The sequence below is a fragment of the Barbus barbus genome (assembly GCF_936440315.1).
Source record: "Barbus barbus genome assembly, chromosome: 43".
NCBI classification, from domain to species: Eukaryota; Metazoa; Chordata; class Actinopteri; order Cypriniformes; family Cyprinidae; genus Barbus; species Barbus barbus.
In genome coordinates this window covers 15,556,069-15,570,645 of record NC_136721.1, presented here as the reverse complement: position 1 = coordinate 15,570,645, position 14,577 = coordinate 15,556,069, and the positions used below count along the sequence as shown (strand labels likewise).

General features: G+C 36.9%; 2 protein-coding genes across 2 annotated transcripts; one reads left to right on the top strand and one right to left on the bottom strand.

Moving 5' to 3' along the window:
• Positions 1 to 1,379: 1,379 nt before the first annotated feature.
• Positions 1,380 to 4,185, bottom strand: LOC306862241 (relaxin-3 receptor 1-like; the record flags this gene model as incomplete). The annotated part of the gene is made up of 2 exons (XM_079404988.1): positions 1,380 to 2,600; positions 4,159 to 4,185. 2 exons carry the CDS (start codon positions 4,183 to 4,185, stop codon positions 1,380 to 1,382), a joined length of 1,248 nt encoding a protein of 415 aa, XP_079261114.1.
• A 4,683-nt stretch (positions 4,186 to 8,868) lies between these two features.
• LOC306862610 (granzyme K-like) lies at positions 8,869 to 13,621 on the top strand. Its single transcript, XM_079405503.1, has 5 exons — positions 8,869 to 8,994; positions 9,098 to 9,242; positions 11,398 to 11,536; positions 11,630 to 11,884; positions 11,990 to 13,621. Exons 1-5 carry the CDS (start codon positions 8,931 to 8,933, stop codon positions 12,158 to 12,160), a joined length of 774 nt encoding a protein of 257 aa, XP_079261629.1. The 5' UTR covers positions 8,869 to 8,930; the 3' UTR covers positions 12,161 to 13,621.
• Positions 13,622 to 14,577: the final 956 nt, after the last annotated feature.

Genomic DNA, 14,577 nt, shown 5'->3' with positions numbered 1-14,577 from the left:
CTGCAACCCATAACTGGCTGATGTGAGATGTTTATTAGCAATGTAATGGTTTGTTTTGGGTAATGGTTGACCAAAAATACATATTTGTGCCTTGCTTTGAATTAATAGGTGAATATAAAGCAGGTATTGTTAACACTTTAATTCATTAAAAAAATAATAATGATGACATAAAATAAGATATTTTTATTTGTAAACCAAGTGATAGGCTATATTACTAAATTATATGAATCCAACTACATTATTCAATTATATGAATCCACACTGTGCTCCGTGAATAGTCTGTAAAATATTATAATTAATTTTTTGTACAATTTTCTTCCTAATTAGATAATCACAGTTCCAGATTATATTATTAGTAGTGCAGAGTTGAAGTTAAAAAGAGAGCGATGTTTGTGTGATTTCGCCAGGAGCAAGGAGCTCTTTCCTCCCACTTGTAAAGACTTTCTCACTAGTGAGATGGTGAAAATGTGAATCCTGGAATGGATTAGAGCGGCGTAATTAAAGGGATAGTTCACCCCAAAATGACAATTATGTCATTAATTACTCACCCTCATGTCGTTACAAACACGTAAGACCTACGTTCATCTTCGGAACAGAAATTAAGATATTTTTGATGAAATCGGAGAGCTCTCTGACCCTGCAATGACAGCAATGCAACCTAAATATTCCCAGACCCAGAAACGCAGTAAGGACATCAGTAAAACAGTCCATGTGACATCAGTGGCTCAATTGAAATTTTGTGAAGCTACGAGAATACTTTTGTGTGCAAAGAAAACAAAAATAACATAATTTATTTAACAATTCTTCCCCCCAGAGTTACTGTCTTCTACGTTCTGGGGAAAGCACACGCATGCATCTGGTACTCTCTAAAATGGAGGGAGAAGGTAAATTGGGGGAGAAGAATTGTTGAATAAAGTCGTTACTTTTGTTTTCTTTGCACACAAAAAGTATTCTTGTAGCTTCGCAAAATTTAAGTTGGAGTGTTTTACCCATGTCCTTGTTTCTGGGTCTGGGACAATTTAAGTTGCATTGCTGTTTATGTGGGTCAGAGAGCTCATTGATTTAATCGAAAATATCTTAATTTGTGTTCCGAAGATGAACGTAAATCTTATGGGGTTGGGGCTAACTAATTAATGGTGACAGAATTTTCATTTTGGGGTGAACTATCACTTTAAGAAAGGTTTTGAATGGGGAGGCTTCCCAAAGGTGTTCCAGACCGGATCTCTTTAACTCTGTGCATTAATTGGTTATTTGGTTTCCTTGAGAATTATTTCTGTTGGCGGAGAAAAAAAACAAACAAAAAAAAAAACGTACGAGCTAATGAATTATTAGCCAGTTTGTCTGAGTCTGAAGCATTTCTCATCACCAACAACTTCTCGTTATGTGCTGTTAGGCAGAAGGTCGTTTCTGCCATTATACATGACAGCCCCCGGAGGATAAAAAATAAGCGCGGGCTCAGCGGGACTGATCGGAATCAGCGCGGGACCATGTTCATCTCGCTCGGGCTTCGTGGAGGCGGTAAACGGTCTCATGTTCGTCACAGAAGGCGAAGTGATTTGCCAAAACAGCTTTTTCAACGCTTTTCTGAATTCCCTTCTCATCAAACAATACAGAATGGGATTGAGACAACTGTTTGAATGAGCCAAACATACTGTGACTGGAAAAATATACACTTGCGTGGTGTAATACTCATAACTGAAGTGCACTACATTGAGTTTTATTAAGATTCCCCACGCTGTTAACGCCTGATTCGGCAGCCAGCACAGGAAAAAAGACAACACGACGATAGTCACAGATTTAGTCACTTTGGATCGCCTTTTTGCGCTCGTGGTGTTCACGTTTTTGTTATTTATGAAGCGCAGGAGAAGCAGGTAACAGACAGTGATTATTCCGAACGGAATGAGAAACCCCAGAAGAACTTTTTGCGCGTGATATAAACCCAGCCAAAATTGCGCATCCCCGCTCCGGTCGGGAAATTTCACCAGGCACAGTTCTTCGTTGGATACCGTGGCGGTCGTTGAAAATATCGCGTTCGGCAGAGCGGCACCGACCGCTGCAATCCAAATGACTATAGTCATCCACTGCGCCGGGAAACGCAACCGGCGTCTCCTACTTTTTAACGCCGAAGCCACAGAGCAGTATCTTGCGACGCTCATAGCCGTGAGGAAAAACACGCTAGCGTACATGTTCGTAGCCGTGACATAAGAAACTATCTTACACATCGCCTTCCCGAACAGCCAAGTGAAATCCATGGCGTTCTCCACAGCCCAAAAGGGAAGTGTCAAAACAAACTGAAAGTCTGTGACCGCCAAACTGGTCACGAAGAAGTTGATAGAAGACTTCTTCCATGCTTGTTTGGACTTCATGAGATACAGGACGAGGATGTTACCGATTAAACCCAGCGCGCACACAACGGAGTAAATGACAGAGATGATTATTCTCAGGACCGCGGATCCGTCTCCCATAATATCAGATTTATCCAAATCGGCGAGAGCTTGAAAGTCATTCCACGAGATATTAGTCCTGTTCGCCGTGAAGCTCGTGTTGTATTCACTTGCAGACGCGTAGTCGGTGAGCTCGTCTTGCATCTCGGAAGTCTTCTGCGTTGTCCGTTTTTAGTGTAATTTTTCCATCTTGCTCGAGTTACTCACTCCTGAATCTTATCACTCCAACTTCTCCCGTCTCCACTGTCTGTTATTGCCATTTTAGGTTTCCGTGGACAAAATCGTCTTTGCGCACACATTTCAATGGTAATATTTAAGACCAAGGGGATCTTTTAATTCCATTAAAATAAATCTAACTATGAGAGGCTATTTAACCACATTTTAATCATAGCCTATTTATCGCACAAATCTGTTGCCCGTGCGTAGCTTCACGCGCACTGACAGCTCGCTGCGTTTTTATAGAGCCAACAGACAAGTGCCAATGGATTGGGTGGCTTGCGCTTTTACGCAGCACAGACAGTGGTGCTCCCTGTGATGCGGTGCTCTGAATGGTTGAATAGACAGAACAAATGGATAAATCCCACAGTTAATGACTTAAGAATTGATGCACCGTATTGAGTTTTGAAGCATTGAGCAGATAGAGGAATGAGAGTATTTTGTTAATGCCTATAGGTTTTGAATGCTGTTGCGTAAATTCATGTTTTTTCATAGCAGTGGTCACGTGTGCTGGTTTAAAATTCATTTTAAAATGATAGATCCGTTCTTAAAACTTTCTATTTCTCTTTTCTTTTCTTTTTCATTTTTTATAGCTGTTGGGGAAACAAGTGAACACAATTAGCCTAATTAAAACCACACTGGCATACTTTCAGGGAAGTGTAACGAGGGTAGAATGTAGGATATGATTAGGAGAAGGGTAATTTTCATCATTGTCAATTTCATACTGTTTGAAAAAGTTTGTCTCTTGTTTTATATAGCCTACATTGTATACGCAAACTTACTTGCATATTTAAGATGCATATTTGCATATAAAGTGCTTTTGTTTTTGAAATGATATATTTTCAATATGTTAGAGACATGCTAAGTTTTCACCTGTTCTCACTCAATATTTTAGTGTACTTTATCATAATACCGACTGTACTGATCATATTACACTGACAGATACAACACCAGACTAGCACAATTATATCCCATTGGCATAAGGTTTATATTTATTAGCACCAGGCTCCTTTAAAAGTTTTATCATGTTGCCTTCTGCTATAAAAAAAATAAATAAAAAAACTTAAAGGTTGTTTTGCACATAAGCTGCTGTATCAGGTCAGATCTAATGAAGGGATCTCTGCCCCTCTCCAAATCCTCATCATCAGCTTGTGATGGCGTACAGAACCTGTTTAATGAAATTTTGCTGTGTCTGTGGGATTTATGATTGGATCTGGTTGAGAGGCGAGAGAATATGCAGTAAATGTGTTTGGTTTTGAAAAACATGTTCTACCTCAATATTTTTACATCATAAGACCGAATGAGAGTCAGATGTTTTCCACAGTCCAAGTTAAATAATGTATTTAAGGTAGCAGAGATACGAAAGTCTAGCTTGTTAATAGGGACGTTCCACTGGATTTCCGTAATCTCTTATTGCTTACCAGAATCACCGTCTTTAGTCATTTTGCGCTGTTGTTTGTTCTTAAATAATGAGACTCGGTTTCTAACAGCAGCCTACCTTGCAAAATAGTTTCTTGGCAACCATGTTACATCAGGTATTGTGACAACTTCAAAGGTCAGTTTGAATCAGACTCCTCATAACATCGAACAGGCTCAATTTTTTGCTTCTGTGCCAGTGGCGGAGCTTGGCTTTTCAGTGTCCAGGTGCAAGTGAGGAGTAAGAAATTACAAGCAAGTTTCAGAAATTGGATAAAGGAAATTAAATTGGAACGTGGCCAAAAATTCTTCATAATGTTTTTATTTATTTAGCTAAAGCTATTATTATATTACAATTCTATTATATTATAATTTTTTTAATTACTATTTGTATGTATTTGGGTACAGGGCATCTATGGCACGCATTAAAACTCCACTATAGTTCTGGGTATTCATATTTCTCAAGCAGGGGCTGTATTTAACAGCAAGGATAACCAGTTTGCATTTATGCTTTACTGTGAAATACTAGAGGTTTGTAGGTTTAGGCATAGCCCTTCTGCTCTCAGACAAGATCAGCTGAAACATTTCCTTTACTACACTGAATCTGGAAACATAACAAGTGAAGATGGAAATAAATTCTGACAAATCCAATTCTGAAATTCTAAAATCAATTTAAAATTGGAACAAATCCTTACTATTATGGAGTTATTGACTTAAGCTGTCCTCAGACATTACTCTTGGCAAGACTTCTAGTAATCTGAGTGCATATCTAGAATGTTGAATTCCAACGATCAATCATTAATTAAGTCTCCACAGCAGCTTGTTTTCTTTTGTGCTCATATGAATAATTCATAAGATCCCCTCACGGTATACAAACAAAGGGACTTGGATTGGGGGGTGGGCCGGTGTTCTTGTTCCCTTAGAGCATTTCCTCTGTCCTATTGGATGGTTTACTCATACACTATCTCAACTAATTTTTTCAAAGCTGAACACAAGCCTGTGTGTTATGTTGGGAGTTCAAACCTAGGTCAGACAGTTCAGTTGTGAGTCTTGGGAAGATTTCCCAATGTCACTCTATACAAGAAAGACCAAAACAAACATCTGTTGCTGAACGTTTCATTAAACATGACAAGCTCAAATGGAGTGAGAAGGAAACTAAATGGAAAAGTATGTTGAGCATTAATATGACCTTTTGTTATGCTCAACATTCAAATTCAATATGTTCACTTGTGTTTTTTTTTTTGTTTTTTTTAGTTGAGCAGACTTTATTTGCTGGGAAAGCTGAGGTAATCATAAATTTTATGCATAAATTATATCAATTTATGCATAGGTTTTCAGACCATATGTGAAACCAGCTGGTTCCAGGGAAGTTTTGGAACTCAAAAAGTAGGTCTTTCCCAGGCAGTCATGCAACTATTTTTTTTATGTGGGCACCTGTGACGGTCCACTTAGTGTCCTAGGCAAGATAAGACATGACAAAAAACTAAAGGGAAGCAAAAGTCATACAAGTTTGAAGTGACTTGGCACTTTCTGTGTACATATATTCACGTTATGTTTTTGTCACATAGAGTTTTTCAGCCATCTGAATATTCCCCATATTAGCCATTCCACCAAAAAGTGCAAAGAAAGCCTTGTAGTTTTACAGTTAGGTTTGATTTCATGCATTGTCTTAGGGAGTAATTGACTTTGTTCTTTCCTTCAGGCTGAGTGATGGATGAGTCACAAACTTGTCACAGGTAGCTGTTCCCACTGTGCCACATCTACTTTTTCATTTAGCCGATTGATGCACCATTCTGTCATTTTATTTCCCAAAGGAAACCAATTCATAGCTAAAGCAAACAAGGGCCTTGCTGGATTGGTGGAAATGCGTTAGCAATTGATGTCTAGCTGTATTTGTTCAACAAGTAAATCAGATATACTGAAACGCAGACCCACTTGGACGTGTATCATTGCATTTCTGTTGTCTAATCCAATTGCTAACTATGACAGGTTAGACAGAATTTTATGAAATGTGACAACTGAAGGTGTAAAGATGGGAGTTTTTGCTGAATGTCATTGAATGTCATTCTGTCTATTTAGCAGTTCTGTCTTTCATTGACTGAACACAACTAATTTGCTCTTATTCTTTCCCAACGTTCTGTTATTAAATCTGTGTAAGAAAAAAACATTTCACTACAAAATATTCTAGTCAGGTTTGTATGCATTAATTATAGACAGAAATACCAGATATTTAGAGTACAAAACAATACTGGGCGCCTTTGACTTTCTTTGTATGGACAAAGACGGATGAAACATTCATTAAAATATTTTCTTTTGTGCTCCACAGAAGGAAGAAAGTCTGAGAGGATTGAAACAACATGAGGATGAGTAAAAGAAGAGAATTTTCATTTTTGGATGGACTACAAGTCTCCTGAGCCATGAAATGAAAAGATTTTGTTCTCTGAGAAGATCCGTGAGCCGGATAACTGAATACAGGCCATTTTCGCAAGCGTCCTTTTATCAAATCACTTTAGGTTCAGTAAATAAATATACAAACATAAATACTCTGGTGATTTTTGAGCGATCTCAGGGAAAAGCTTCATAAGTAATGGCCGTCATTCCAAAGACAATGAGCCTCTCGGATTTCCATGTCCATGAATAAATACTCTGTATGTGCTTGAGCTCTGTAATTATGCCTTCAAGCGCAAGAATTCCTTGATGAAAAAGACTCCACATGGTTTGCAACAAGGGCATTTATTTGAAGCTGCCTGTTTATTCAGACTTACTCTGCCAAGGCATAAGCACAGCCAATTTAATCAGCTGAAATGCACAAACCGTAGCCGTATAAGTTGTAGTGTGCTAAATATGTGTCCATTCATGCAACTCTGAACCAGGAAACATGCTAAAAAAACAGGTCTCCCATTCTCTTGGACCTTTTAATGACTTTACTTGAAAATCATTGAGAGGAACTCACAGACATTCATTGGATTAATAGTTACATAGTTGGCTAATGTGTATAGTTTTGACCTGAGACTCTGTTAGTATTTCAGTGTATTATATAATTATTTGTGAAATAGTATTGTGTTTTGCCTAAAGAGTGCCACAGAAATTAGTTCATGGGAAATTGAAGTGGAAAATGTCCCTCACTTTAACGATAGCATCTGTGAAACACACTTTAGAAATCTGTGCAACAAAGTTTAGAAAGGCATTCATTGATTGTTAAATCTTTCAACAACAAAACCACATGGGAATTCCAGGAACATCAAGTTCAAGAAAAACACAGCCAAAGATCTTTAAAGAGATTTCTGTGTGGTACAGAATCGTGTGTGTTGCTGGTGTTAATTAAGATCAATTCTGTTTACTTGAGATTAGAGTTCCAGTACTTGACTCTAAAAACCTCTCATCACTGATGAAACATTTAGCCGATTTTGAAATCCATCCAATCCGATGATGCCGTTGTAATGGAGGCAATAACTGTTGCCAGCGGTTACGTTATGACAGATGGAAAATGTGGCCTGAATAATGTTGACAGCCCCTGAGGATCTGCTGTCAGTTTTGGGGTTTTAATCCCACATTCAGCATTGTGTTTGTGTGCTGACAGAGGAACTGTGCACTTCTTTAGTCTATATTGGATTAAGATTAGAATGGTTCTTCTCTGATCTGGGGAAATCAATTAGTGAGAGCAATGATGCATGATGCCAATGCTTGTTTTATAAGTAAAACTTAAATAATTGGACTACTTTATATAAGATATTTGATCATTTTCCTTGCATTTTTTATTTTTACTTATTGATGTGATCACAGGTAACAAATACCAAATATTCTTGCTCTAGGAGCTTGTTAAATTGCTCTATGTTTTCAAACGTCAAAGAAAGTAAAATGTCCTCATTTGCAAGTATAGTAACTCATTTTATAAAAGCGGTTTCATTTTTTCTTCTGTTTTGGCATGAACCTCAATAAAAGCCTCCGAGTCTTCATTTGACTCTCCAGCTGTGATTCACACATTTGTAAGGTTGGCGCAGCAGGAGACTGCAAACCGTGCGTTCTGCTTTGAAGCTCCTGCTTTACTTCTGAAGGTGTGAAAACTGTTAGTCACTTTAGCGTCACATCAATCTTCCGGTGAGGGCTACATGCCCCCCGATGAGACTTCTCTTTCAAGATACATGTCTGAACTCTTGTCACAAAGATCCCCTATTAGACTCATTTTAATAGAGGAGGATTTTTTTTTTTAGAAAGAATCTAATAATACTGCAGTGCCCTCTGTTTACTCTAAATAGTACCATTGTTGGACTCTTACGTTCGATCTACAGCAGCATCAATAATGTCAATTACTGCAGAAAACAAAAGCTTGTCCCATAGTTTGTTAAATACAATAGGTCTTTAGGGATAACAGGTGCTGTCCATTGATTGTCCCATAGAATTTTGTAAGTGCCTTTCCGTCAATGTAAATTGAGTTATGGGTAAAATTTATTTTCGTTATTAATTGACAGAATGCCACAGATACAGTCAGTAGAGCTTTTACCACTCACCCTCAGCTTTAAAACACTTTTATTTTTAAAGTTCTGCTCTCATGTGAACACCATCTACAGAAAAGGTTATGACAGTAGATTATAAGATAATTATTGCAAAATAATTGTATTTCTCTCTTGGTTTTGTATTGTTGAAATAGAGAAATGGAACTAAATGTGAACTTGTTAAAATGTGCAAAAACTGACGCATCACATTGCATGGAAACACTCCCACACATGCACCTTTTGATGTTGCTCTGACCACAAAGTAACCAAAGCGTGCATTAAAAAGCAGTTATTTCCTCAGTGCTCTTACATTTGACTTTTGGCAACACATTGACTTTTGGCTGAGAAAACAGGCAGCAAGATGGATGTTTGCAGATATTTTATTGGGTATTACTTCATGGCATTCACCTTTTTCAAAGTGGCAGGTAATTGTTATTTATCTGTCACAGAGTTTGATTAAAAAGTTCTCAATACATACTCGGTTTATTTTTGTTGAATCTGTAACTGCCTTTTAAATCTCTATTCCAGCTTGCTCTGAGGTGTCCATTATTGGAGGCAAAGATGTCAAAAAACTTCAACCATGGATGGTGTCCATACAGAAGAACCAGAAGCATGTGTGTGGAGGAATCCTGGTTAAAGACCAGTGGGTTTTAACTGCAGCAAACTGCCAAGAGTAAGGCAACCACTTTCAGCATATGAATACACTTATAAAGTATTTGTGAAGTATAATATAATCTTTCAAAAAGGAAATGTAAATCTACAAATAAGATCATTCATATGTTTTGTAGTATTAGTATAACATTTTTTAACTTTTCCCCTTGAAAGAGCTGATGCTTTGTATTTCTGCTAAAAAAAAATCAAGATATTTTTTTATATATTAATATCAATAATTATATTATTTAATTTATATTTATTTATTTTTGCATTTTTTTATTCTATATTTATTCTATATTTTATATGGATTCTTTCAGTAAAAACTTAACCAAATTAAAATACAATTGTTATTTAATCTTATATCTTTTATTTATTTATTTATTTATTTACATTTGTAATGAATCTTTATTGATCTGTTTATATTTATATATTTACTTGTAAAATCTATGTGAAGCATTATATAATCTTTTAGGAGAGAATATAAATATATGAATAAGAGCATGAAATCAGAGATGTCAATCGCAAAAAGTTTTCCTCTTGAAAGAGCTGTGATTTTTTTTTTTTTTTTTTTTTTTTTTTTTTTTTTATTACAGACACATTTATTATTGAATTAATATTTATTTATAACCCCAATTCCAGATAAGTTGGGACGTTTTGTAAAAATACAATAAAATCAAGAATCTGTGATTTGTTCATACAAAAGTACAAAGAAAAGATTTCCAAAGTTTTCACTGACCAACAAAAAAGTTTTTTGTAATTATGAACTAATTTTGATTTTCATGGCTGCAACACATTCCGTAAAAGTGAAAAGATAAACGTGAAAAGGTTATACAATATCCACTTTAAACTGTTTTGAAACTTCACAGTAAGCAGGTGTTTTGGTAATGGGTCAAGGTATCATGTTTGGGTATAAAATTAGCATCTCAGTCTTTGCAAGCAAAGCTGGATCATTGCTCATCACTTTGTGCCAAATTTCATGACAGAAGTGTCAAACAAATCAAAAGTCACATTTTGCAATGCAAAATCACAAAGAATTTAGGTCTTTCACCAACTACCACACGGAAACCTCAGCTGAATGTGCTTGACCTTTGAGACCTCAGATGGCATTGCATAAGAAACTGTCATGCTGCGGTATTAAATATAGCCACATGGGCTCAGGAGTACTTCAGAAAACCACTGTCATTTACCACAGTCTGCTGCTGCATCAAGAAATGCAACTTGAAACTCTGTTACACTAGGAGAAAGCTATCAATTCTATGCAGTGATGCCACAGGGTTCTCTGGACCAAAACTCATCTCAGATAGTCAAGAAGACAGTGGAAATGTGTGCTGTACTCAGATGAGTCCACATTTCAACTTGTTTCTGGGAAAAATGGATTTCGAGTTCTCAGTCTCAAAGACCAAAGGGTCCATCCAGATTTTCATCAGTGACAGACGCAAAAGCAAACATCTGTCATGGTATATGAGTGCATCAGTGCAAACGGCATGGGTGACTTGCATATGTGCGAAGGTACCATTTATATGGAGGCATAGAAATAAACTGCCGTCAAGATGATGTCTTTCATGAGAAGTCCATGTTTATTAGATCAAGACAATGCCAGGTCTCATTCTGCATGTGCTACAACAGCGTGGTTTCGTGAATGTGCTAGACTGGCCTACCAGCAGTCCAGATCTGACTCTTATTTAAAATTATGACCAGTAATGAAAAGGAGAATCAGACAGTGACAATCACAGACTGCTAAGCATCTGAAGCCTTGTTTCAAGAGAGACTGGACAAAACTTTTGCTTGCAAAACTTTAACAATTAGTATCCTTAATTCCCAAACAATGAAACATTGTAATTAAAAGAAATGTTGATGTGACAGTGTTAAATGTGACTCAGTCCCAACTGTTTTCGTGTGGTCAGTGAAAACTTTGGAAATCTTTTCTTTGTACTTTTGTCAATTAAATAAGAGTTAAAGAGAATGAACAAATCACAGATTCTTCATTTTAATGCATATTTACAAAACGTCCCAACTTCGCTGGAATTGGGGTTGTATTTGTTTGTTTGCATATTAACTTGGCTGGGACACATTCCCCCATTTTTTTAATGCTAAGCTCTCAGTTTCTATAGTGAGCTAGTGCTCACTATAAAGTATCTGCACCTAAGCACACTTAATTCAGTTTTCTATTTTAGAAAACCCATTAGCTCTGTGACAGTTCTCATAGGATCTCTGTCTCTGAGTAAAGGCACTCAGCGTGTTGGCATCCTCAGTTACGAGTACCCTAAAACATTCAATGCAAGAACTAAAGAAGATGACATCATGCTCATTAAGGTAAGAATGAACTGAATGTGGTTTTTGTTTAGACATGGTGAGCGTATGACTCTTCTCACAGTATGCTTTTGTGCATTGCCTTTTGTTCTGCAGCTAAACAAAAAAGTGAAAGCAAAACCCCAAAAAATCCCTAAAAAGGTAAAAGATGTTCCACCTGGAACAAACTGTGTTGTGACAGGTTGGGGAACTACTGTTTCTAACAGCAAGGAACCTTCTGATAAACTGCAAATGTTAGAGGTGTCAGTGATGCACAGGGACCGGTGCAACCTCTACTACAACGGAGACCCTGTGATCACCAAAGACATGCTGTGTGCAGGAGGCAAGCAAGAAAAGACAGGCACCTGTTGGGTATGTCATATTGTGGTCTTTGTGGTCTTATGGCTGGTTGTAGGCTCTTTGAAATCATCCTTTTACCTGTCTAAAGGAAGAAGAACCTTGTGTTCTTTTTTTCAGGGAGATTCCGGTGGACCTCTGGAATGCAAGAAAAACATAGTTGGAGTGGTATCAGGGTCAAAAAAATGCGGTGATCCCAAGAAACCGACTGTGTACACCTTTCTCTCCCAAAGACATATCCTCTGGATCAATACCATTCTGAAAAAGCAATTCAACAGCACATTCTTTTAAGAAGCTAAACATTTCCAGCATGTAGACTGTCGATTAGTTCAGATTGCTGTAACTAAAAAAAATATACTTTTGGAATTAAGATTAAATGTATATTCACAAAGCAATACTGGATTATTTTTCACACTTTTTTTTAACAAGTAGTAAAATTGAGCTAACTTCAAATTATGTAAATGTATCCGGTATTGTATTAATACAAACTGAAGAACAGTTTTCCACTGCGCTTTATTATTGATGGACACACTTATGGTTAAACAAAGACTGGAAGATGACCTACACTGACTGGTGAACACATTATATTCCTTTTTATGGTTTGTTTGCCAAACGAAACTCAATTTTATCCTCAATTTGATAGTTAATGAGTGAATTGGTTATTTAATTAGTAATGTTTTCTTTGTTTATCTTCCATTACATTGAACACATTCTACATTAACACCAAAACACCAAGTAAACTCCCACTGGCTTTTATAATATTCTATGTATGCAAACACAATCAGACACTTCCTCGAAATAATTCAAAGTGTCAAAAACAAGCAGAGACCTCCTGGTGAGGACATTAAACAAACCCCATACAGAGTCGAGGACAGAATGGGCTTAAAAGTGCATCCAAAAATTTGTGCAACAGAGATGAAAGATTCTTACTCTTAAAATCGAAATTAACATCTAAAGTCTTGATTTCGCTTGAAAGTGTAAATACAGAACAGTTTGTTTTTGGTGATAAACATAAAGGGAAAATGGTATTAAATGAGTAATATATCATTCTTGCATACATACATAAACACACACATATACATATGTTTATGTGTGTGTTGGTATATGTATATTATTAGCTAATATGTGTTTTTACTGTAAATGTAAGTTAAATCCGTAAAACCTAAAACTTTAATCAGTTCAAGTGGAGACGCAAGTTACCGGTCAATATAATCAGAATATTTTGTGTGCTTATGCTGAATATGTTCTCTGCCAGCCAGGCTAGAGCTCAAAGTGGATAACATTCAAAGGTCTTCCGTCAAAAGCAGATGATGCAAGACCCTCTCCAAATCTGCTCTCCAAAGGTGCCAGAAGACTTGAGTAAAATTGACTGGTAGTTATAACAGAACAGTACCACCCCCTCCTGGACAGAAAACTTCAATTATCAAGCATACACTTTAACTCGTTTTAGAGAAGATCCTTCTGAGAGATTAGGTGTTTATTTATGTGAGGTGGGACACCTTCTATTTCTTTACATTTTTAATTCTTTCAGGAACAACCCTCCAAACATAACCCAAGCCGAGTGTGTCTAATACCCTCATTTGCCTTTAAGTGTTGTTTTGAAATCTTTAAATCTTTCATCACGTTTCATTTTTATTTAGCTTTAAACTGGTCGGCGTAGGAGTGATGCAGACCAAGTGCTTGCATATTTTGACATGCTTATTAAAATGCTGGTTTGCATGTATGTCTGCAATACATTATTTATGATGGAGGAAAAGCTGTTTTTTGAATATTCATCATTACTGAAATATTTACTACCACAAACTGCGTGACCAGTAGATGCATTGTCTACACCGGTGGCAATCAAGAGACGAAGCCCTGTTGAGACCTTTCATATTTCAAGCCTGGGAAATTTTATGATGAAAAACTGAGCTTCATTGTACTTGGCTTGTGACATATAGCTGTTTCGGTACATTGGCAGCTCAGTGGAATCTTCCTGCAGCTTCAGTTATTGAAGTCAGGTGAGGGGCCATGCCAACTCTAAGCCTCTCTCCAATCCAAACCTTTATTTAGCCACTGTATGAGGGGATAAACCAGTATATTGGCCATGAGGATGAGTGTGGGGGAAGCAGAATAAACAGCCCTCTGCAGATTCTTGTTTCAATGAATATTCAGAAACACGTGGATTTGCTAAAGGCTCTAATTATTCTGTACTGTGTAGGCCCATTTGGTGTCTGGGTGAGAGAGTAGAAATGTTGTCATCTTTGGTAGCAGGTTGCAATCAACAAAGTATGCAAGAAATGCTCCAGCCTATTGTTTTGAATAAGTATGTACTTACAACTTACCCTCTATTTAAATATATTATAATTTTAAAATTTTTATGTATTATAAATTGTGTTATTGTTATTGTTGTTAGGCAACATGCCCGCAAAACCATCAGCCAGCACAGCACAGCCTCGAGTTGTACGACGTGCAACACACAAAATATCTCCGCATGAAAAGCGTTGACGGGGAAGGGCGGGGTCTCAAAATTAAAGATGAAAGATGCAACATAACGCCAGCAGGGGTCACTCATACTTCAATAAATAAATAACAGTTATTTCTTCCGAAAAACAAAATTATGAAACAGTTTTGATACTATATTTTTGATTATTTATGTTGCTAAGGGTGTTGCTCAATGATACACAGACCCGTTGGGTGAAGCCCTGCTGAAGATACTTTTAACGTTT